Genomic DNA, 25,898 nt, shown 5'->3' with positions numbered 1-25,898 from the left:
TTAATTTTAAGGGGAGTAAATGCGACACAAGTTGTCTTGCCTCTCGAGAAAGCTCCAGCTGTGAAGCAAATGAGTGAAAGAGCAACTCGAGTAAGAGTCCCGGGGCAGGCTGTCTTAAAGTTTAGCAGATATTTTTAGGAGCTTGAGACTCGACGTGAGCTGCTTCCAAAGTGATGGATAACTCAGCAGCGGTCTAAAATTAGTTTCTTAGCTGCTGTAATCTACAAAAACTCAAACTTTTGAATGACAGTGAAGTGAGACAAGGTGACAACGACCTGAAATATTTAATCTCCTGGCATTTTGTTTTGAATCCTTCCATCTTCGCACACAGGCCATACTGTGTGTTCTCCACTTAGTCTGCTTAGCTGTCTTCTAGATCTCAATATCGTCTTTATTAGAAGAACTCAGTGCTCGGCTTTCACCCCCTGCAGGTGATGTGTGCATGCATGCGCTGTTCCAAGCTCTGCTGTCACTCCCACCAGACATCGGGGGGCGTGCCAAACATTTGTTTACAAACAACTGTATACAAACAGTTGTTAACTTTCATGGGGAGTAGCAGAACGAGAGCCGGGGCTGCTAACGTTTCAGATGCTAGCTTTGCTAGGTGGTCGTAGTGAAATATGGCATTATTTCCCCCACAACCCCGAACAGTCATGGTCACCACACGGTCGACACAACGCCCGTGTGTAAATGACATTTGAAACCCACGCAGACCAGGGTCGCTAAGCTAACACGTCCAGTTTAGCGAAGCATCTCGCAGACAGACATGCCGAGTTGTTTAAAGAATTCAAACGGTGAACGTTTGTTCAGTGAATGTGATTAATAACATCACGACATCGCCCCCATTCACGAACGGAGTGGAGACCTCCATTAATAAGGACGTGCATTCAGTGGTTCAGTTAGTGCACGGCTGTAGTGTGCAGGCTCATAATCCTGAGTTGGAGCTTTTCTAATCACCAAGTGTTGTTTTTATTGGCAATGAAAATGAATTATTAAACTATTCAAACTAACATTGGCATCGTTTTTATGTCTTCCACCCCACAAGGCAAACGAACAGATGTCGGCTAAATCTGTGAACAACCAATGATGCAGCTTTTTCCTCCAGCTGTTTGAAAAGAACAAAAAGTCTCAAAAAGACTCAAAAGATGCAGAAAGTCTGAACAGAGCAGTAAAGGATCAATTTAAAAGTTAAACATAAAAAAAATCTACTTCATCTGGTTCCTCTAACTCTAACATGTGTCTCTAGTCTGTCTACAAACCCCCTCCATCCTCTCCGTCTTCTGCCTGCTCCACTTTTCAGAAAATGTGTGCTCAAACAGGCCGTTTGGAGATTTTCCCTTCATGACATCACAAAGGGCAGTAGCCCCTCCCCCAGGTGGGTGACACTCCCACAGCTAGGTGTTTGTTCTGCCCTCTGAGTCTGCCTTCTCACCGTAAACAATAGGACATGGAGCCAGAAAGCAGCGAGAAAGTACACCCGAGCCCTTCCAGAGAGGGGGCGTGGTCAGACACAGCTCATTTACATATTTAAAGCTACAGACACAGAAACAGCCTGTTCTGAGCAGGGCTGAAATAGAGGGGTTTATAGACATGATTATCTTTCCTGATGTTTCGGGATTTAGCAGTGGTATCGCTTCAGTTTCCATTTCGAGAGATTTTTTCAGGTAGCGCATTTAAGTCCTAATTTTTCTTTTTTTCCTGACAAAACTAACTTTAAGGCACCTGTTCTGATAATTCATTGGCTTTGGTGTATTTTTTAATCTACTGATTTGGGAGGCCGGTAGCTCCCAGGATATGTAAGAAACCTTCAACATCTTCCCCTCTTTTATCATTTGTGTTTACTTTGAAGGGATTAATACACTTTGTCCTCTGACTTTGTGTAAAATAATATCTGTTGTTGTTGTTGTGTTGGTTCGCTTTGATTGGTTTAGTGCACATCACAAAGTGCGGCATCCCGTTTGAAGACCCCGGTTAAAATACAGTCCAGCTCAGCCTCATGCATATTTAATGGGTGAAATCCGAACTTGTTTTCCTGCCGTACAGGTCCGCTCTGTTTGTGTGCTTGAAGCGCTAAATGTTTCTGATCGTCGTGTGTGTTCAGTGCCGTGTTAGTCCACACAGTATGCTTTTTGAAATTGCTTCACTGAATTGGAATTGGCTTTGAAACGGGGTTTCTGTTAATACACGGCAGTAAACGCTCAGCGGCCTGTGTGAGCCTGTCACTCCTCGTGTGGAGAGGAAGGTAAAGCAGCCAGATGCGAGAGAAACTATTTGCATAGGTTTTATTGCGAGCGCAGTCGAGTGACAGTCAGATTAACAGCAGGTGGAAGTGTTGACAAGAAGAGATCGCGCCTGAAAAGGTGATAACACGCCGCTGACGCCTTGTGACGGCGAACGTGTCCAGTGTTCACCTCAGAAGGAATGTCAACCCAAATAATGTGACATTCCCACCGATCAAAATCCAGTCATGTGATCAATTCAGTCGAAGCAAACGTTAAAAAATGGGAAAAGAAAATAGTGTTTGAATCAGTGACGATGAACAAACTGACATTAGTACGAGCAGAAATGTGGCTCAGTCGTCCTGACCCTGAAGGTTGAGGGTTTGATACCCATGCGAGCAACATGTATGCATGTGTATGGAACGGATTAGTTACTGGATGGTTAATACACACAGCAACCAGCCGTCAGTGTGTGAATGTGGAGGTGTGACATGCGGTGTAAAAGCACTTTGAGTAGTCAGAAGTTCAATTCCGTCTACAGCAGCAGAATCACAGCTTCAGCACATTGATGCACATATTTCCTTCATCATAAAGAATGGCTTCATGCTTTAAAGCTGGACTGTGTATGTTTCAAAAACAGAACAGATGAGCCGACTTGTCCCTTCGAGGTCGCAGAGAGGCTGGAGCCCAGCTGACGAGGGACAAGACGGCACACACACACACACACACACACACACACACTCTCCTTCACACCTACAGACAGTTTAGAGTCACCGCTTCACCTAACGAGGATGTCATGAGGTGAAGAGAGAGGCTGGGAGGCTGCCCGGAGAGAACACACACACACACACACACACACGGAGAGAGAGGCTCCTGTCAGACGGGGATTCAAAATAAAAACACACAACACACGAATGTTCAACGCGGTGAAGTCAGGATTTGTTTTATACTTCGTCTGCCGTGCTCAGTACTTCGATGTGGGTAGATATGAGTTGTACCGCTGTGATCTTTCGGCATGTTACAGTCCCCTGAGGTAAACACCTTCTCAGGTAAAGTGTCCGCTGAGGTGTCGGGTAATTAAGAGACATCAGAGCAGCTCACAGACTCAGTCTTTGTGTTCTTCCGTCAACCTCAGAAGAAAAGCTATAACCATTATTCATCCCACCACAGAAACACTGACCGTGTTACAGCAGCTAAGAGCAAAAAAAAAAAAGAGCACACGGTGCACAATGAAATAATGGAGGAGCCGAAGCAGAGCTGCAGTTGTTCGAGATGTTGTCTGAACGTTCACAGATACACATCATGCACACAGGGCACATCAAGTTCAACGTTTTATTGCCCCATTGAGCATTTCATCATCATCAGAGGACGCTGTGATCCCATAATATTACACCAGTGTTTGGAGTGAATTGTGTCCAGCATGTGTGTGTGTGTGTGTGTGTGTGTGTGTTTGGGGGGGGCAGGCTTGGTTAAGGGGTGTGACTGCAGCAGGAAGGACGGCCCTGCAGTATTTCTCCTCACTCACTCACTCACCACAGGTGGCTCGGTCACCCGTGGTGGAGCTGCCCGGTGCTGTTAGCGGCACGGCGCGGCGCAGGGGGTGGACGAACAGTTTGTGCTTTCATCACAGTTAGTTCTGCGTTTTTGGGCTTGACTTGGACGCTGGCTGTTTGAATGCATACAGCTAAAGCCCGTTCAAGAAGCAGCCGACGTTCCCCGACATGAAGTCGCTTTCTGCGGCACAGATCTCCACGTGGTTCCCATCACTTCCTGACGCTATTCGGCAGCTAGCCAAAGCGTCGTTTTCATAGTCAATCCTGTAAAAGCTTGACCCGCCCCGTCATTCCACTGAGCCTTCCTTCACTGTGAAATACATCAGTGCTGTGTGTCTCGTCCTGTTTGAATTCTCTTTGATTCCATTACGCCCCCCCCCCCCCCCCTCTTCTCTCCGTCTCCGCTTTCTTTCCTGTATATTTGCGTTGTCTTGGAGGTCTTCTGCAGGATTCACCTTCATCCTTGAGAAAGTGTCAGCGCTGCCTCCCTCCCTCCCTCCCTCCCTCCGCTCAGACACTCTGACACGGGATCATCCTCACTCCGCCCTGCGTCTGATTCCATCTCCCCTCCCAGCCCCTCTCTCTCTCTCTCTCTCTCTCGCTCTCTCGCTCTCTCGCTCTCTCGCTCTCTCGCTCTCGTCTCCTGCTGTGTGAACTCTGGGCTGACAGGCTCCTGCAGGGCGCTATGAAGATTGCAGTGTCGGCGCCGAGGAAGCTCGCAGCTCTAATTTGTTTCAAGGTGAAGCGGTTTCTGTCCGTGCAGACTCGAGGCTCATCAGGAGCTGTACCATCCCAGGGGAGGGGGGCGGGGGGGCAGGGCGGGGGCCCTCGTCTCTCTCTCTCTCTCTGGGCAGCTGCGTGCCGTCTATAAAGCCAAAACATCTGTGGAATGAACTCTCAGGAATGTGGACCAGATTTACCGACTCAGCAGCGTGAACGACACGGCCGCTCCGCCTTTGATCGGCGGCACAAATAGAGTGCGTCGCATTAAAGCGCTCGTCTCTAATAGCAGTATAAGCTAGGACCTCGGCGTCTTTAAAAAAAAAACGTGTTCAGGTTGGAGTTTGTCATGTTCGGTATTACTCTCCCAGCTCCCTGCAGCTTTATGAAACCATGTCCAAGTCATCAGTGTTCTTGTAATTATTGCAACGCTTGCAGAAAGGTCATGATAACTTATTAACATGTCATAATGAGGTCTCAGCGACGTTTGACATCAATTATGAGCATCCTGCAAAACGGCTCCACTTCAAGCTGCCGCCGCTTTTTCTACCCTGATGGGAGCGGCGCCGGCTCCCCTGTTTGCGTGTTGCCTCCAGATGTTCGGGTTGCATCAACATGTGGCTCGCATTCAGGAAGCAATCCGTTATTTGACTTTGGCACATTTTTTATTTATTTGTTGCACTTTATCATTTTAGTTTTTTTTGTTTTTTTTTGTTTTTGCACTTAAGCATCTGTTGAATTCTACATCTGCTCCAAACGCAGGAACATGTGCCAACAATGTGTCCCGGAAAATGAATGTGCATGTGTGTGTGTGTGTGTGTGTGAAGACAGACAGACAGTCTTGCTAGTTGTAAAACTGAGGTCAAGTGAGGCAGCTAAACAGAAAATCAGTGCAAAGTGTGAATAAAAATGACAGAATTGAATTTCTGGAGAGAATCCAGCGTTGACACTTTGGTTTTATTTGTCTTTCCTCTTTTCGATCGTTACACCTCTGAATTGATCACACTGAGTTGTTTCATAACCTCCCTGACCTTTGTCTCTGGACGCTCAGCTTGTCCCCGCTCTTTATTCCCAGGACGGCCAACAGGTGCTAAACATGATCTTCTTCCAATCCAGGCGTCAATACACTGCTCTGCTTTGCCTCTAATACAGACAGGCTGTGAGCTGAATGTCAATAAGTTGTTTTGTGTTTGTGTCTGCCTCTGAATGATTCGCTCCCTTTGTGTCGCAGAGTACGAAGATGCCAGTTTGTCATCGTGGGTGAACAAGGAGCGCTTCCAAGGATACCTGCAGATTGATGGATTCACCCTCTACGAGCTCGGAGAGACAGGTGGCGTGTGCATCCAACATCTCACCCATTACATGTTTCACTTTCTGTTACATTTTGAAGCCCCTTTTTTTTTCTTCCTTTTTTAAGTTTTGTGCAAATTATTCTCAAACGTTCGTCGTATTGTGGATTCTCAAAATGAAGAGCAAAGACTTTTACTTTTCAGTCGAGATGAAATCTCCCGTGAGGAGACGTAACAGACTGAGGTTAGCTCTGATGCCTCTTTGTGATTCTACAAACGGAAATGAGAGCATCAAGGGTGTGATGGGATTCTTCTACCAAGTTCTCTTATGTGACTGCCACCTCTGCCGCGAGGTAGGTGTCAGACAGGAAGTGAAACCCACTTCACCACACCTCCCCCACATCCTGTGGAAACGTGCAAAGATTTATAAATCCTGTGAGACATTTGAAAGAAAGAAGCAAAAAAAACAAAAAAAAAAGAAGTTAATTGTCTGGCTTAGTCCACAGGGGGGCGCCACAATCAACACCACACAAAACCTCCTTACAGGTACGGTGGCTGGGAAGTGCAAACCAAAAGTACAAATTGTGAAACACAGATTTACACTTTGGAAAGCTTTTCGACATAAAAAAAAAAAAAAAAAATGACGAAAGCAAAATACGCAACTAATCGTAAAAATACGAAACACTTCTACGAGTGCTGAAACAAATTGACGAGTAGCAGAATGTATCAGTCCCGGAGGTGAGTGTTTGAGCGGTCATTAGTTTAGTGTGTACTGTATATAGTGTACAGTGTGTTGTATGTGTGTGTATGTTGATAGAAGTGCGTGTGCTGTGGATCCCACTCGAGGCAGTTTCTGCACAGCTCTCTGCATCTTACACACCTTTTGTCCGCTAATCTTCTTTTCACTCCCCATCTTTTTTTTTTTTTTGTCAATAAACTTTATCGAATCATCTCTCAGGACCTTGACAGTCCTGAGAGATGATCCAAGTGTACGGAAACAAAGCAGCTCCCCAAAATATCCCATCAACCACTTCATCATTAAAAAAACAATCGATTTAAAAGCAGCTCCTGCCAAAACCGACTCCAATAAATCTCTGCATCAGTCCTGTTCTGTCCTGTGATAGGACAAACATGGTTAACCATGTAGATAGAGATAGATAGATACTAGACGTAGATGTGTTCTGAGCCACAGGGCAAGAAGCTCCAGAGTGACACACTAACGCTCTCTTAAAGGCCGACCATGGAGCCTCTGAGATCGTCTACTCAGATCAGTGCTGCCCAATGGTTGGATTTGTTTGTTTAACACATCTCTACAAAGTGTGCAGCTCAGTATTGGCAGGTCTGAATACGGGGGGAAAAAAAAGTCTCTAAAGGTTTCTAATTGGTTAAACAGTGTGTGACTGATCGAAGGCGGCGGAGTCCGAGGCTCCTGTCTGTTAAAATAAGTTAGTTTAGAGAGAGTTAAAATCGAAGTGAATTTGCTAAAATAGAATCAGCAGCCTTCTCTCTAAAGGGCTTTTTCAGCGAGGAGTCATGTTTCATTCACTCGAGCTCGCTGTGGAGACGCTGAAGACTTTTAAAAGCTCTGGATCCGAGACACAGTGTGAAGTGCTGATGGTCTGACGGACTTCAACACGAGCCCGCCCACAGAGGCAACAGAGGTGTGGTGAGCGGGCCCTCCACAGAGGTCCTTAATAATATCCATATATATGTGTGTGTTGGATCAGCAGCATTAGCGCTAGCCTCCTGGCTAACGTTAGCCCCCCCCAGCCTGGCTCAGATCAGCTTTGGAGCGGACTGACAGAAGCTGCTCGTCCTTTTCATGGCTACACACAGTCCAACTCTGCTGGCCTAATAGTTTTAATAATAATAATACATTTTATTTGTAAGCGCTTTTACGAATGCTCAAAGACACTTCACACATGAAAATCATAAAATACACAGTTAAAAACAGCAAAGACAGTATAAAACAGAAAAGGAAAAAAAGAAAAAAGTTAAATTTAATGGACCGCCCACATGCTGATGTAACAAAAACCAGCTCTTCCCAGTTTAAGAATCAAGGGATCACTTTTTCATACAGGCAACACAAAGTGAAACATGTAATTGTGTTAATGTGTGATGTTGAGCATCATGGTTCAAATAAATGTGGACCTGAATGGACCCACCGACGCCCTTTCCCTCCTCTTATGGGCGACCTTGCTTCAACATACTGAAGCTGTTTACTGCCACCTTGAATAATCTGAACTTTATTTGTATAGCACCGTTTCATAACAGATGTTATCGCAGGACATTTTTCAAAAGAGCAGGTAAAAGACTGTAGCTTATCTCCAAAGAGCCAACATGAACCATCATGAGCACAGAGCAACATTTAGCAAAGGAGTGTGACTCCTGTGACCGTGGCTGCTTTATTCCTGTTCTCCGTTTATTTCAGAAGGTCAGAAATATACTGAAATGTGCAAATAAAAATGTATACAAATGAAAGTAGAAAAAAAAAAGCAAAAAAACGCATGAGTCTTGTCGACACTAAGTCAAAACTGGGTGTAAACAGAAAAGCAGTGAATAGTCTCAGGCTGTTCATTAGATGTTTTTAGGCATCTTAAGGGAAAGAAAAACAAGATAAAAAATGAACCTCAAATAAAATCTTTTTCCCAGATTCAGTAAATAATTTTTTTTTTTTAAAAATCAGAAAATAATAAACAATTCTGTTCTTTATTTTTATTTTCATGATACCAAACGTTTTCCTTTCCTCCCTTTTTTTATTTATTTATTTTATTTTTTATAACAAACCCTCTAACTATCCACTCACCCGCCATGAGTGACCACCAGGGGGCAGGCTGGTTCTCCACTCCCCTCAAAAAGTGGGTTTCAAGCCTTTAAGCAAACCTTTTATTAAGTTGTGTAACAGCTCTTTTTTTCTTTTTGTTTTCCATTCTGTTGAAGTAGACCTATTTGTCATGCGGCAGGTTTGGGTTTTTTAAGAATGGCTCAGAAATAACTCTTCAACCTGAGAGTGACCACTTGTTTCCTGATCAAACGGAGCGTGAAGCCTTTAGCTAGCTCCGTGTTTGACTGATGAATGAATAAAAGCGCTCTCTCTTTCTTCTCCCTCCCTGTTGAGAGGTGATTCGTCTCCTCCACAGCTTCTTATCTGCCTGCCGTTGTCTTCTCATCTTCTTTTGGGTTTTTTTTTTTTTTTTTGTGTGTTTGTGCATGATTGTGATTTGTAATCCTTGTCTAACACCACAGGCAAATTGGTGGCGATTGGAGTCATCGATGAGAAGGACCCCACAGAGGAGAGTGGCAGGTACAAAGAGCACTCAAAATTAAAAAGCATGGCTCTGAATAAAAGACACCCACGGTCACCACAATAGCTGCTTTCAGATGAAGAGAAGTCTTGCTGTTATTGTTCGAGCCCTCCCACAAGTTGCAGACAGTGGCTAAAAAAAAAAGGTTATTCTTCTTCCACTCGTGTGGTATTTCACTCTCGTCTCATTTGCTTTTAGATTAAAGACCCTGATTCAGAGGGTGGCGAAGGAATACAGAGATCATTTTAACAGGTAAGGCACGAATCTGTGAATGATGAACATCCAATTTATACATTTATTCTGGGATGGTGCGCTCACTGGGGATCCGCCGCCCGTCTTCTCACGAGCAAGTTTATGCCTTTGTCTGTGTTTTCGTTGAGGCTCTGTAGAAAAGGTAATTATGCAAAATGTCAACCCTCCAAATATAGGTAGTTTGTTTTTTGTTTTTTTTTCCCAGCTGTCAGTCAAAAGCTCCGCTCCGGTTTGTATTAATGCATCATTTTGTGTTTCTCTCCCGCTCCGATTGTGAAATAACAACTGGGGATGGGATCTTTATGTTCCACGCTGCCTGTTTGGGCCTGTTCTTTGACTGGAGAGGAACCAATTAAACGAGGCGCTGAATACAACGAAGCAGACTACAGGAAATGTCGAATGTCCTCCATGTTGTTGTTGATAGTTTTCCTCATGAGGGACAGTAAGAGGTCGGTGAGAAAGTTGGTTTAAAAACAGAACGTGAAGGAAGCGATGCAGTCAGATTTTGGCGTCTTCGGCCTCGTCGTTTGTTTTTATTTTTGTTTTAGGTCACTGAAAAAGCTCTTTTGGTAAAACTCCCGTCCAAGGTGAAGATTTTCAAAAACTCTGGTTAAGGTGTTCATGTGTAGGCGGGAAACAGAGTTTTGAGTTTGATTTAAAAACCCCAACCCAAAAAAAAACAACACACATTTGTTTTTGACAGTAAAGGGAGACTGGATTGTGCAGTTTTATCTATTCACTGATAATCCACAAAACAATAGAGGAGCGTCAGGCTTCACCAGCAGCTGATAAGCGCCCTCTGCATCCCAGCTCGTTATCCACACGTAGACTATTTAAGGTAAACGATGTGTTAGTGGTGATTTCTGTTTAAAATGAACAAACGTGTGAAGTTCTCTGGATTAAACACAAACTGGGGAGGTGCTGGAGTCCTGTGCTCAGATGAACTGACCTTCTGTCCTATCAGCTGTAAGGTCGCTGCTCAGCGGCTGACCCATCCTCTCTGAACACGCCCAGCAGGTGAAAACAGGATTTCCTCGAAAAGGATTAATCAAAAAAAAAAAAAAAGTCTGACATTTCCATCATGATGTTGTGCTTAAGCTTCTCACTCTGCTGCGTCATTGTCCGTGTTTCTCATAAGAGAGATTTCTTGAGCTTTTGAATAACGGGGGTGTATCTCAAACCGCCGTGATCAAAGTCTTTCTCTCTCACTAGGCGTTCCCATTAGGACTGATTTGAATCACACAGATCTCTATCATCAGTTCGACTTCTCGCCGCCACACTTCTTCTGTGTTTTGAACTTTTTTTTTTTTTGAGTGCGAGCTCCCCCGCTGAGATCAGAGCTACCTGCAGCGCTCTGACACGCCTACATGTACTTGTAATTACAAGTCGCAGGTCTCGGCGTTCAGGTTGTCGAAGGCAGCGCGAAAATCCCCGGTGAAGACTTCACCGTCATCATCATGGTGCGATTGATTCAGCCCAAACTGTGGTTTCAACATTCGAACAGAACAGTGAATTTACAAGTCAGATCTTGAGAGTCTGTGTGTGGGTGAAACTCCCCTCATCCTCATGCCTACATGCGAATAAATTGCTCTTGCGGGAGAGTCTGATTTCATCAGCTGGTGGGCTGAAATTCTGCAACAGTCATTATTGTCTCGACAAGACCAGACGAGCAGATCTGACACAAAGGGTTTTTATCCGTGGCTGAACCTGGTGGAGTCGTGGTTTGTAATCCAGATAAACTGGTCTCTGTGTGTGTGTGTGTGTGTGCATGTTAACACCACGTCACCAATGTGATCAAAACCGGGACAGAACTCATAAACAGTAAAGTATCCACACTCAGTGATAAGCTTCCCTAGAATATAAATTAGTTTGAATCAGGGCTCAATACTGATCTTGAAGATTCATAAACCTCATATTGAAGAGTGAGGGGTCGATGAATGTTTCATGACTAAAGCTGTTTTCACATATGAATTATACTCCTGTAAATATCGAGATAATTTCAGGAGGACTGTTCCGGAGAGTCTCCGGACTCGTTGTTCACACATCCCTGTCAGACAGGAGGGGGAGCTCCCGAGTTAAGACGTAACATAAAAAAAAAAAAAAAAGACTTGTAAGTTGCAGACGGAGTCACAGAGTCCGCTGTATGAGGCTGTGAGAATATTTACCTTTATATCAATGCTCGGTGTAATTTAACAGGATGTCCACTAAAGAGCAGAGAACAACGTACCGACAAACGGAAAACATAATGTGGCCGTTTATTTCTGGGCCCGGAGGTCGCAGCGGTTGCGTGAATACTCTATGCACTGTGCTGCAGTAACAGGATATAAACGTCCCCTCCGATTGGCTCGAGGTGAATTCTTCAGGGAATGTGAATCTGCTTTCTCGCATCCGCTAGCTCGGACTTGCTGCAGAAAAAAAAAATACTCGTCTGCGTCTGGCAGGAGAAACTCCAGGTGAGGTCAGAGTGAGAAATGTCTGTTTGCGTTCACACGATCAGATCATAGACTGTAAAAGATCCGCCTGGAAATATCAGGAGTTTTTAAGGCTTATAACTTCGACAATTTCAACATTACCACAGGGAGTGTTTGAAGAAAAAGCCCAAACTTCAACTTTGGCAGACAGCTACAAGTGTTTTCCCCTCAAAATGTGATGCTCGCTCTTGGCCTCTCATTGCTCCGTGCTTTCTCTTAACACATGCAACTTTCTCAGTTGGCCACTCACCCTTGTTGGCCGGTCTGTTCATCAGTCAGGCCAAAGAGAGAGAGAGAGTCAGCGGGGCTGTGAAGATGGTTCTCCACTAGAAGCAGACCATGTGCTGTAAATATCTGGTGTTTTTTTTTGTTTTTTTTAAGAAGACAAAGTTTAAAAAAAAATAAAGTTGAGGAAAGCATCGATATCCCTGCATCCATCTGGATTCACCGCCTGTCAGTCACGGATGTGCACTGATGTTTCAAACGGACTTTTTAATGAGTTCTGTTCCCCGGTCTTGCCTGCTATTGTCGGCAAGATTATCACTGACACAAAATGATTTTATATTGCATGCACTGGATTTATTATGGAGTTCAGCCTCTTCATAATCATGTCATTGATATAATCTCAGGCAGCACCCAAGGGAGAAATGTGCGAGATGTAGCTATGATTCAATATGAATATAATATATATGTAGAGGCCTACATAATCAGTCATTCAGTGGAAGTCAGTCTCTGGACTTCTCCCCCCCCCTTCTCCCCAGTCTACCCACAATACACTCTGCTCTGACATAGTGCAGCACAATGAGATACAAATTGAATTCCTCCTCCTGCCTTATCGTTTAGATAAATCACCTGAGTCGCTTCTGTGGTTGGAGAAGACGGGGAGGAAACAGGATACGGCCCAGGAAGGCGCTTTGGGGATATATTCTTGTTTTTTTTCTCGCCTGCTTGGACGAACATTATCCCAGTTTTCCATAACAGAACATGGAATTCCATTAAATATGATTTTTTTTTTTTACTCTATTCTGCAGGAATGTCAGTGTCCCAGTTTATTGCAGTGATAAGAAGCCCACTGAGACAGAGAAAAAAAAATCTATTTTTAGTGTTTTACTTGTTGTTTTCGATGCTTTTCTTTCCCCTTTTCTCACACTGCTGATTTGTCTTTCTTCCCCAGAGAGTTCCAGTTTGGCCACATGGACGGGAACGACTACATTAACAGCCTCATTATGGGGTGAGTTCTCACATCCGACTTCCCTCTTCCTCTCCTCTAATGTTATCCTCGTTTTTCCCCTACCTCACAGCACCTGCTGTCTGCCAGGATGAGACTGACTCATAACGCCAGCTTCTGCTGGAAAAGACGCTCTCTTGTGGAGAAGTCAATTACACAGACGGACTGTCATCTCTTTCTTTTACAGTAGTGCTCCCGGCAATTTAACCCCCCCCCCCCCCTCACACACACACACACACACACACACACCGCGCGCACGCCGTCATACACCAACGCTTAAAAAAAAAAAAGCACATAAAGGTGAAAAGGGTTCACTGGAAATCTTCATCTTCTTCTTCATCCTCATGTGAAAGGCGGGATTGTAAGAGGAATATAGGAGGTATAAGGCAATACATGGATTAAATCTATAGTGGTCATGTGATTTAGTGGCCTCACAAAGATCTGCACTAATGACGCCGAGAGCTCCGCTGCAAAAGCTCTGCGCCCAGGCCGAGCCGACTACATGCGCTTCTTACTCTGAAGGCTCTGCAACCGACATCCCACACTTTTAATTAGACAGAGCCCCCGCTAGTGTTAAAGACCAGCAGGGCTGAAGCAGTTGGCGTGTCTGTTTTGTGTCTACCAACCTACTGTATCTAATTATGTGTCTTTGTGTAATGTTGTGGGTGTAGTGTGTAAGAATCCGCGAGCGTAATAGACCGCTACAGGATGTTCTTTTAATTTGTGCATGTTATTGTTTGTATGATGGCGATTATAGCCGACATGGTCTCCAAAGTCTTCTGTAATTAAAAGTGTGTCAGCGCGTACAGCAGAAGTCATTCTGGGATGTATGACAACACTGAACGAGCAGATTCTTAGACGCAGCTTCAGATCGGACAGACTGTTTTATTTCAGGATTAAAAAGGTGATTAGCTTTCCTATTATTATTTTTTCACAAGTATTTATTATTATATGTATTTCCTCAGATTTAACAGGGCTGATTCTGGCCGCTGCAGCACTGGATTAATTGCCCTCCTTTGAGGAATGAAATCCTGTCCTGTCAATGTCCACTAATTCTCTCCCTTAGGAGAGCCGTGAAAATAAATCTGATGGCTTTTTATCCCTCTTTCTGTCATCACAGCTATTACTGTGTTCTGGCAGCGGTCTGTCTGGCGTGAGGCTGCCCCGGCTTTAACCAGAGGCACATAGACACGCTTAGGGAAATGCTCAGTTGCACACACACACACACACACACACACACACACATACACATTCAAGCATGAGCACCACTCTAAGCTTGAGGCTGTCTCTGCCTCTGTTTAAACGTGGGATTATTGCTAACCCCTTATATGGAATGCATTGTGGGCTGTGAAAGTCCTAAAGTGATGTGAGGTGACTGTAAAGCCGCTGTGGGATAAGAGAAGTTGTAACCATAGAAGGTGAATGAGTAGAGGGATCATTACATCCACACAAAGCAGCTGTCATTTGATTTGCATACTAAATGCTGCCTTTGTGGAACCTCTAAAAAATGTTTAGAAATGCTTGCCATTCGAGCAGCTAACGAGTATCAATAGCAAGTTTCGCCTAACAAATTTACATTTAGGTTTTTAATTAAGTCCTCCTTCAATAATTGAGGCTCAGAGAAATGCCCCTGGAAACAGGAAGTGAAAAGAAAACGTGAGGAAAAATGAACTAATGAACTGCTGATAATGAGCCAGAGTCTCATTAAATGAGTATGCTATGGATCTACAGCAAGGAATATTATATATTTGAAAGACATTTTAATCATTTTAGTGAATCTAGGTATTTGTTCTTATTAAAAGCTAGATGAAAGGAAATTATTTTTTACCTCGGTCGACTGTTCGAAAATGAAAATACAAGAACTTTCAACAAACATTTCAAATTATCACATGTAAAATTGATTTTTTTTTTTTTCCTTAAACATTTCCCTTTCTGAGGTTATGAAAACTACAAAAAGACAATGTTTATGGATTATTTTTCACAAAAATAGCAACCAAATCCCATTTAGCACCCTAAGGCCAGCATGTTAGCGTAGCATGTTTGCTCAGAGACGGAGTCACCGTGCAGTGTCTCAGAAGCAACTTTCTTTTCGTCTTATTTTGCAAAGTGTCTACTACAAAGAGAATAGACACAAGAATATAGAAAGTAAAGTTCGGAGGTTCTGGTAATATTTGAAAGAGCTAATGCCTCTTGCTGCTCCTAGCATTTATGCTAACATAAGCTAGCAGCATTCTGGCTGTCTACATAATCAGAGCACACTTATTAGAGCGGTATCTTTGCTCCCCTCTAACTTCACAAGCTGCCTAAAGACAGTCAGCCTTTTTGAGTGGTTCCTCCTGTGTGCAGCATACACATTATGACAATGCTAATCTATGCTAACTTTACTTTAGTAACTACTGAAAGCACAGCTAAAGAGTAGTACTGAAAGCTTACGAAGGATAGCTAGTAAAACTCAGTCTTCCTTTTAAAGATCACAAAAAAAGTGAAAACGATGATTAGCTCTAATTATACTGCAGCTCTTTTCCCCAGCTTACAGGATATAACTTTAATGTGTGCTTCCAAGCTGTTTTAATGCTACAGCACAGTATATGACCCTTCATTATGGGCGGCAAACCCCGGTAGTCTCCACTCACAGAGGTGAACAGGCTAATCCATATTTATTTTAAATGGGTGCCATCTGTTGGAGTAGGCCGGATATCAGATGGAATACACACTGTGTGTGTGTGTGTGTGTGTGTGTGTGTGTGTGTGTGTGTGTGTGTGTGTGTGTGTGTGTGTGTGTGTGTGTGTGTGTGTGTGTGTGTGTGTGTGTGTGTGTGTGTGTGTGTGTGTGTGTGTGTGTGTGTGTGTGTGTGAGAGATTGCATTTCTCAGCTGGACAGAGTTGTGGGGCGTTGATGAGTCTACTGCTCAGGCGTGTGTGTTTGCGTTCCTGATCTCAGCTGGGTGGTGGATTGGGACAGTGATGGATACGAGCGTGTGTGTGTGTGAGATGTGAAATTTGTTGCCGGGTTGAGTAACACCGCAGGGATGTGAGTGTGGCAGCGATGTGATGGACTGTTGGTGTGCCTGATCGTGTGTGTGTGAGTGTGTTTCTAAGCACTTGGATACCTTATCTAAGCCTGGGTTTGCTGCTTTGTGCGAGACATGTGAAAGAGGGATTGCTTGTTTATATGACCTTGTTTGTTATCTCGCTGAGCTCTGTAATTCCTCTGCTGATTTGTGGAAGTAAGTGGGCTTGAGAGCCAACAGTGTGTGTGTATGTGTGTTTCTGTTTCTGTTTTTCTTCTAAAATGAGGCAACATCACTGGACTTCTCGGCTTCTTTGTGTATGTTTAGTCTCGGCATGGATGCATAGTTAAATTCTGCTGGACTCCCTGCACTTCCCTTGTCAGCCATAATTTGCAAAGGTCTCTTTAACTGTGAGCAGCATGGACCCGTACAGCCTCTGAGTTGCACGCGGTTTGCATAAAAGATAGAAGAAATGCCACCCTGAAATAGGCCAGGCTGCAGAATCCTCCCTTTGAGAGAGCGCCCATGAGAAAAGTTAGGTTTCTCTGAGTACAAAGCCTTTGTTTGTCCCTCTATTGTAATCTGTGTTGCATTGTGTTCTTTAAGAAACCACAATTTGTTCCTGTCTAATGATGCACTTTGATGACGGCAGCTCAAGGTGCCGAGGTGAAGAAGATTAAAAACTTGTGTTTCTTGCTTTGCCTCAGAGAGGTGACGGTGCCCTCCGTTGTCATCCTCAACACTTCCAACGAACAGTACTTCCTTCCCAGCGAGCCAATCGAGACCATGGAGCAGCTGGTCCAATTCATCAACAGCGTTTTGAATGGTTCTGCACAGGTACGAATCTTCTATCTTCCCTCCTTCCACTCCCACTCCCACTCCCGCGTCCTGTTTATGCATTCAGCTCAGTGCAACCCCCCCCCTCTTCTCTTGTGTTGTACCATTGTAATCACACCAGTAGTCTTCATTAATCAGGCATGTTGCGCTGCATTCTAAGTCCCTCCTGGAAAATATTGTCCCCCAGATGAGGTATTTTTGCAATCTTCTTTTGCATGTTTAGATTTCATATTGCTGTCTCTTCTGAATAGATTATCTGCAATAATTCGACCGTCTTACTCACACACTGGAATTACTACACGACTCTGTATTGTGTTCTAATCCGGGAAAAGAAATGTCATCGCTCTCCCCACTTGACACAAAAGTCACCAGATGTATGAAACCATGAGCCAAACAGCCAGAGGTCCTCTCTTTCTTTTTTTCCCCCAACAAAGGTCCGAGCTATTTTCTACTCGGCAAAACAAACCTCCTCCCACCAAATAAACAGAAACAGAAACCTCCATGTTTCTGCAGTCGGGTTCTAGGCAAAGCCTGGCCAGCTGCAGCCATGATGTGTCTCAAGGCTGGTTTGTGCATAATGAAGAAAAACACACAATGATGAGATAGATGCAACCAAATACAATCATGAACATGCTGCAAAAAGCATGAATAGTTTATTTTAGATTTCAGGGAGGACTTTTGTTTTTTGTTTTTTTCCTGAGGAATGTGGAGAGCTGATTATTTCCTTTTTTAAGGGTTTATTTTCTCCAGATCCACTTTTTAAGATTTTGGTTGAAATGGTCTTTAGGTCCTGACAGAAATGAATAACTCAGGTGCTCTGAAAAAGAGTTCACTGTGTCTCTTTTGCTGTTTTTTTTGGCGTATAGATTGACATCTTTTGAAATGTTTTGAAGTGCACATCTGCTTTCTTGTCTTGTGGTTTATTAGACTCTGTTCTTAATCCTCATTCGTTAGCTCATTTGAAACAAAGAAAGAACTCCTTTTTCAAATCCTCCCTCCCTACTTATACAGTCGTCACACAGCGCAAGCCTGAGTCTGTGCAACAGCTGTTTCCACAGAAGTCGTCTCCTGCCCACCTCCAGCTCGTCGACAGAAGTCATGCTCAGTCATTGCTCACTAATTGGCCGTCGTGACAAATTAGCGTTGGGACGGATCACTCATCCGCTGTCCAGGTGGTGTTTCCAATAAATGAGCTCAGACAGACGGGACCTGCTGGACGGTAAACAAACGGTTAATCAAACAACGCTTTGAATGTCTGACGCGCGCTGACCATGGGAAGAAGACGCCGTTTCGTTGCTACAGGAATTAGCCCAAAGTTATTGCATCAGATGAAACATGGGAAACTGCAGGAGTTCACATGTACTCCTTTTTAAAGCTGCGAGGGGCATTGAATGTTCTGTCTCTCTGCAGGCGTACGGAGGAGATGGTATCGTTCAGAGGATCAAGCGCGTGGCCTTTGATGCTCGATCCACCATCATGGTAAGTGAGAGTTCACACACGGTCTGAACATTTGCAAAGAAGAATTAAAGAATAATCCAATTGTGTTCACTTTGCAGCTCTTCGTGTACAGTAGATTAATGACGTTGTATATGAGGCTCTTCTGATAAATCAACACAGTAATGGAGCTCATTAAAAAAAGGAAAGATATTCGACACACTAAGGGAACAGCAGGAAAAGCACTAATCACTCCACTGACATTTCGTAAAGATTTAAGTAGCTATAAACACAGCATATAAGGCTCCTTATTTACACACCAAGCTGAGAGGATGTAAGTTCCACATACTGTAGCGCGTTACACTTGCAGAAGAGTCCTGATGCTTCCCGGAGGAGCTTTACAGTATTTTTGAGCCGATGTGTGAACGCAGCAGGATTTTCTCCGGAGAATTCAGCTCGATGAAGAAGGGAGAGGGTGGTGACGTTTATGTCCTGTGAGCGGAGTCAGGGCAGTGATATGAAGGCAAATATTCTCATTGCAGCGTTGTTTAGCAGATTCCCCCCCCCCCACACACAATCTCCAGGGCAGTCCTCCTTAAATGATCTGATTATTTTCACTGGTTCATTCATTGAAAGATCACTTGCTTGATGTCAGTTTCCATTTTTAGCAGCTTAATTCACTTCACTGGCTTCCCTCCTGACTTTGACTGTCTGCTGCTGGGTGCTGGAAAGCTTCACACCCTGCTTCACCTTGACTCTGTTTGCCAGTCGAGGGTAAATACTGTATATGCATGCAACCTGTGCCAAGTTCAGTAAAACTGTAATACAAATGCCCGAGCGTTCTGCTCTCTCCCCGTGGGAATAAAAACAACTTTCAGAGGACGAAGCCCGGAGTACAGCTGAGAATATGCAATGCAGGCAGTAAACACGGAGCGGGCAGGGAGAGGAAGCAGGCAGCAGAGCGAGAGGAGGTGGAGTAATGAGGGAGCACGGAGGGTCACGAGGCTGAACCTGCTTCTCCTCCCACTTTCTCTCTGAAGTTGCTGCTTCTTTTGGGAGACCGGGTGTATTTTTACCGAGGGTGTGATAGGAATGTAAATACAGCTGTGTTGTTGCGCTGAAACCGCGGGTAGAGCTGCCCTTAACGGCGTCCTTAAAGAAATGCAGAGAACTCTTCAAGGGAAAATATAGATTTTTTTTCATTTAAGGGGAAGGTGAAATACAAGGTAAAGTGACTTTTGAAACTGTTGGAAATATTTTTCCTGTCTATCGGATAGAATAAGAAATTCTTTTACTGCAAAACCTAAATGATGTTTCATAAAGTGTAACAGCGTCGTTTTCAGGGTTTTTATTGGATTCACTGCAAGCGTTCAGCACCAAAGTAAAACTCTTAAGAGTTCGTTTTTCACCTGGAAGAGACAGGAAATTATTCTCTCCATTCTTGCTCCCCCTAAATTTAGCCCGCTGCAAGTATCACCATGGCTACTCTCGCTCGCGGTGCCATGATATGACACAGAGGAGATAGGCAGCAGCCATCACCTTGCCCCCAGAGAGCCCATCTAAATGCACGTCTGACAGGAGCATGAGGAAGCAGCCATTAGACCCACTGACTCATAGCCAGCTCTGTTAGCATAGCATACCCATTTCTACCTCATGTAGCATCACAGCAGTGGCAATTACCATCCCTCTTCCAGTGGCAGTGACTGGAGGGGATGTGAATATTTCTCGTCTTCTCAGCTCAGCGGCTGACAGAAGTTGTGACTGAAGACCGCCCTTCTAGGTAAATTGTATCCTATTATATGAGAGCCAAATGATGTATCCTGCCATAAAAAAGGCCAAATGACGCCGTTTTCACTTGGTTCATTTAAAGGGGAAGTTGCAAAGTTGTCCTTCAGTTTTTTTGTGCTCTGAGGAGACGAGAGGTGTGAATGTAAAAACCTTAAAGAAGGTGAATGTTTGTCTTCACCGTCAGGACACGGATGTAAAAAAAAAAAAAGACGTTCTACTCAGGATTTCTTTTCATATCGATGACTTAGAACGTGTTACGGTGCAAAGGCAAATACAACTGCTTACTTCCTGTAAAGACCGTTTATAACCGATCTCTGTTTAAAGGGCGACGCTGGTTTTCCAGTAGCCTAACCGCTCAGCCAACTCTGCTTATTTTCACTCATCAGAAATCAACACACCAAGAATCTAAAAAACAACAGAGGAGAACTTACAGATAGGATAAGTGGTAAAGAAGAACTCCAGTTTGTGTGAGAATGCAAAACAATATGTCTGACACTGATTGAAGCCCGTGGTTATCGGAGGTGAAGCATACAAAACAAACAAACAAAAAAAAGGTTTAGTTTGTGTTTGTACAGAAAACCTTTTGTCAAAGACCGGTGTGTAACAGTGACTGTTTGAAGTGTTGGAGTTCTTCATTTGTTTCACTTCAAACTGTACCATGTAATGGCACAACACACCCCACAGGATTACAGATAAAAGGCTACAACTCTTCAATATGGCCGTAAATGTAAAACAAACCCAAACAAACAGGGCAAATGAGACAGGCGAGAATAAAACGATATAGGCTCTCTTAAATTATATGACTGAAATTTAATTTGTGCTAAAATATTAAAGCCTGCCGAGTTTCTGCAAATGATTTGTGACCTGGCTGCTGAACACACTCAGCCCAGCTTTTAATGGTCTAATGCTAATGAATGAATATATGAATGAATAAAAATGCAGCTAAAAACATAAAAGCCAGTCTGCAGTCTTGTAACACAGAATATTTTTGGATCAGCCGTCCAATAGTCATTTAATTCACGCTACTTAGAGCTGAGAGGCTGCAAACACTGTAAAGAGAGATGCACTACTTAAACGGCCTTATACGCATTTGTGTGCGTCTGTTATTTTAAAGGTACTGAGAGAATGCAGGAAACAGAGCGTTTGTTTGTGTGATGAATTGAAACGCAACATGAAGTGCAAGCAGCGGAAGAAAAGAGGCCTCTGCTTGGGCTCGGATGACCGTGATCTAAAAACACTTACGTTCAAAACAAGCGGAGTTTGTTTTTTCTTCTTTTCTCTCGTCCTCCACTAAAAGAGCTTTTAAACACAAGGCTATCCCGCCCATGTAAATACAACACATCGTACACAGCCGTGAGACATTTACACAGGATATGTACACACAGGTGTGTTCAAAAGGTTGCACACACAAGTCATGATTGTTGAATATGTTGGGGTAAAAGTTGAAGCTACCAGCCAAATCACTTCTAGTATACAAAAAAATGTTGTTTCTGTCTTCTTCCCCTCTCAAGCTGTTTCTCGTTTATTCCATTATTTCGCTAACACTCTCCCATTTTTGTCTTCCTTTCATCTTCTGTCAACACATCAGTCAGTGTTTCGCAGCTCTCCACTGCTGGGCTGCTTCCTCTTCGGCCTACCGCTGGGTGTAATTAGCCTGATGTGCTATGGCATCTGCACAGCCGAGTCGGATGACGGTCCAGATGACATTGACGCGCTCAAGAGGGAGGGCCTGATTGACGAGGAGGAGGAAGAGGATGAGGACGAGGAGGAGGAGGAGGGGGAGGGGGAGGAGAGGCAACACGCCGCCGAGCTGGAGGGCCCCGACGAGGAAGACGACGGCGGGGAGAAGGATCCCGAGGAGAAGAAAACCGATTAACGCAGGGGGCTCCCCCGCTGGATACAGGATGATAGGCCTCGTCGAATTCAGTGACATGAAACTCGAAGACACATCAATGTATTACAGTTCTGCTTCTTTGTCTTTCATATCACTTCCCCTCAAAGCCCCTTTAGCACAGGAGACCCCCCCCCCCCCCCCCCCCCCCCCCCCACCACCCTTCTTTGAGTTCTGTGTGTCAGTTTATACGGTCAGCTGCTTAGTGGAGTCGCCGAATCACTTTTACAACCAACAGCCTTTTAAAACAAAATGTTAAAGACCAGAAAAAATGGCTGTGAACCAAAAATACAACTTATTTATTATGATTCGACAAATGAGTGGTTTTCTCCATGTGATATGTTACCCTTTTATTTGTTTTGCATTTTTTTTGTAACCACCTCAATGCCCTTATTATACCTTCTTTTCTTTTTTTTCTTGGTCATATTCCGCACTTTCTTATATTTACGGTTTAATATGATAGAATAGAATATTAGAAGTTGTAGATAGTAGATATATTTTGCCTTCAAACTGAGAACAACTTAAATACAAAGACATTTTGTGCCCCATCCCCCCTCCGACGTGTGTGTAGGCTTATCATGTACAGCGATTGGCGTTTAGAAAGCAAAGGAAGTGCCCATGAAGGAAAATCTGCCATAAATGAATCGCGCTTTTTCTATTCTGTGTTGTTGCCTGAAATGAGTTCTTCTTCTAAGGAATGCAAAGTGCCGAACATTTCATGTAATGTCTCATCTCAGCCACCTGTGAGCTGTTACTGTCCATTCATAAACGGAGCTGATGGAGAACAGCTGGAATGGTAATTGGTTTCAGTCTGTCTGATGCTGAAATATGGCAAATGCACCTTTTTTGGGGGTTTTTTTGGTTTGTTTTGTTTTGTTCATAGTTGATTCAGACCCAGCCTGCTCTAAATTCCCAGTGTGGACGGGTTGTACCTGTGCAGCAGACACCCATAACATGCACCAGAAGTTCCTGCAGCTTTTTAACAAGACGTGTTCTTCAGATAGACTGGCGCTGCCTGCTTCCATATTACAATCCGTTCCCCATCACTGCTTGCCATTATTGAATTCAGTAGGCAGGTTGAAGTTTACATTGAAATGCACTGAGAAGTACGTCAAAGGTATAAAATATAAGGACCATCTTTCTACGATTTAGCCCCCCCCCCCCCCCCCCCCTCTTTTTTTCTTTTTTCTTCTCTGCATGGACTAGAAACTGAAGTGGTGGGTATTTTCAGCTTTCTCTTTCCTGTGCTTGTATCCTTGTGACGTTATCAAGTTGGGATTATGGCTTCCTCCAAGGCAAAGGTTGGCCACTTTACTTTATGACAAGAGCGAGTGTTCCTGGCATCAGCTGCACTCAGTTTAATGCCGTCTTTATGAAAAACACAATGAAGTGCACCTTGTTGGATTTAGGGCCTGGTGGAGCTTTTTTTTTTGTTGGTTTTTTTTTTTCTTTTTCTTTTTCTTTTACTCTTTCAAAGAACCTGAGAGCTTGTGACATCATCTTTGAGAGCTCGTAGAGCAACACGTGTCCTTAAAGAAGACAATAAAATGAATCCAGACGATAAAGACAACCTGCTTAATGAACCCAAAACCTCCAGGATTTATTCCTGAACTTTTACTTACAGCCGTATTTCTATGGCGTTGGGTGATCTCAACACTTCTCTCATTTGGTTTCTGGGGCTACAATCCGTTTTAAGACCTAACCCACATGAAACCAGTGAGGAGAACTACGGAGCCCCTGAAGGCTCAAAAAGTGATATCTTATGCACACAAATTAAGAGATGACTATCTTGTTCCCACTTGTTATTATGATGTGTGCACAATCTAATTGACTCGTGCATAACTTGCTTTTCTTTTTTTAGGACTTTAGGTGCTTTGTAAAGACGAAAAATAAAATATAAACAATTGGCATTCAATAAAATGTTTCATCAAATTACAAAAAGTAAAACACTGATTATGTAGTTTGACATTTCTGTTAATGTTCACTTTCCTGCTTAAAGAAGACGATCTAAACTGCTTGAATGTCTGACGCAAGTACATGAAGCTACAGGCGGCAGCTACTTAGCTTAGCTTAACAAACAGATACTTTGAAAGTTACTAATGAAATATTTAAAATATAATTCATATTTGTTTGAGTCTTCTTTCATTGCCTTAAAACTAATAATATAACAACAAAGCTATGAGGTAGCAGGCAAGCTTTTTACCACCATATGAACCAGGAAAGCTAGCTTTTGTGTTCATGCTAAGCTAAGCTAAGCTAATCAGCTGCTGGTTCTTGTCTGAGAACTATTCAGATGATTTGTTTGTGTTTCAGGTTTCTAATCCAACTGTATGTGAGACAGGAAATCCTTTTCATTTTGACATTCTTCACCAGACACATTTAATGCATCATAGGCCGACGTGACGCACCGAGCTGCAAAGTCATTATAAGTTTGAAATGAGCAATGAAGGCGTCTATAACAGGCTTTTTTTCTCAAGGGGGGACATTTAACACGCTGTAATGAACGAGCATTAAGTTCATGCTTGACCTCGGGAACAGAAGTGCAACACATTCATCTTAAAGCTTGACTCTAGCTGATCCTCATCCTGAGTCATTGTACACTTTTCACGTCGTAGCGGTGGAAGAAGAAGCTTCACAGACTCGGCGACAACACGGCAGACTATTCAGATTCTAAGTGGGCCTTGAAATGAGATGATATTTTCAAAAGGGTAATGAATGTTTGGAGCTGTCACTGCGGGTGTAACTTTGTGTTTGACAGCTGAGGTATAAGACGGCTCCAGGGTTTGATATATTTATCACAGCTCATTTTTTTCATTGTGTTTTTGCAGCTCAGTTAATCTTGTACCTTGGTCAACTTAGGCACCTCAACCTAAGCACACTTGTTGTTTTGAATACACAGAGTTCATCTGTGTTGTTACTGTGAAACTGCACTTATGGAAACCATGCCCTCGCCTTGCCTTCTGGTCTTTGTAGTTGCCTACCATTCTCTGCCAAACTTCCTTATTGGGGTTGGATTGATACTGTCACACTTTATTACACGATTGAAAGATTGAAATAAAGATTGTCCTCTTCTTTTTTCTCGTTGATTGCTTTCTGTTTTTTCCTGACATCTTTCCATTAACACGTCTATTTCTCCGTCTATCTCAGACTGTCACACGCGTGAGTGTTTTTCTTTCTCTGCAGCGTAATCCGAGGTAGAGGTGTCTCCTCAATTATAGCTTCACATAATCACATTTTTGGATATCTCGTCTTAACCGCAGCTGATTGCATTTCTTGATGTGAAACTCATTTATTTTGCTTCTCTTTTGGGAATAACGGCGCTCACAAATCAGCGACGTCACTCCGCATTATGAAAAAGCACAATATTGCTGTGTACTTCCTGAAAACTGACCCTCGCTCAGTGGCAGAAATTGAAGAGGGGGAAGATGGTGTTACTTTAGGGAATGGTGATTGGTTGGCTTTATGGTCTGAAAAAGAAGGATGTTCATTTTCCATCTTGTGTCATTCTCGGGATAAATTACCACAAAGAGGGAGATAATATATGACTACATCAGAATCAGTGTCATTGAGTGGTGCTGACGCAAAAGTAATTCATCGCTCAATTACCTCGCCATATATTCAGAGAATGAGTTTTATCGTGTGGTAAATGAAGGAGGCCTGCTGTCTCTTTTTCTTTCTCAAGACCAACAATCGAGCACACCAGACAAGGGCAATTACACTGCGGCTCGTTCTGACGCCTGTCCTATGTTGAAAAGGCAAATTAAAGCCAGATAGCAATCATCTCATTTCTGAATCTCGTGAGTTCTTCGGGTCGTCTCCTGGGTCAAGGTAAAGAGATGGGTGGTTATTTGAGTTAATGCTTTGGGGATGTGTTTCGAGGTTCAGGCTGAGTCAATCAACT

The 25,898-nt window shown here is 43.5% G+C and overlaps 1 protein-coding gene across 1 annotated transcript in view; it reads left to right on the top strand.

The window, feature by feature from the left end:
* The window catches only part of tmx3b (thioredoxin related transmembrane protein 3b), a 33,458-nt gene extending 8,377 nt beyond the window's left edge, over positions 1-25,081 (top strand). The window contains exons 10-16 of the mRNA XM_079361429.1: positions 5,724-5,822; positions 9,028-9,085; positions 9,285-9,338; positions 12,984-13,040; positions 16,755-16,884; positions 18,295-18,363; positions 21,695-25,081. Coding sequence (XP_079217555.1) covers positions 5,724-5,822; positions 9,028-9,085; positions 9,285-9,338; positions 12,984-13,040; positions 16,755-16,884; positions 18,295-18,363; positions 21,695-21,982 — 755 coding nt within the window. The 3' untranslated portion in view covers positions 21,983-25,081. The remainder of the gene's footprint in view (positions 1-5,723; positions 5,823-9,027; positions 9,086-9,284; positions 9,339-12,983; positions 13,041-16,754; positions 16,885-18,294; positions 18,364-21,694) is intronic.
* Positions 25,082-25,898: the final 817 nt, after the last annotated feature.

This window comes from Symphodus melops (genome assembly GCF_947650265.1).
Source record: "Symphodus melops genome assembly, chromosome: 14".
Lineage (NCBI taxonomy): Eukaryota > Metazoa > Chordata > Actinopteri > Labriformes > Labridae > Symphodus > Symphodus melops.
This window is presented reverse-complemented; position numbering and strand designations above follow the sequence as displayed.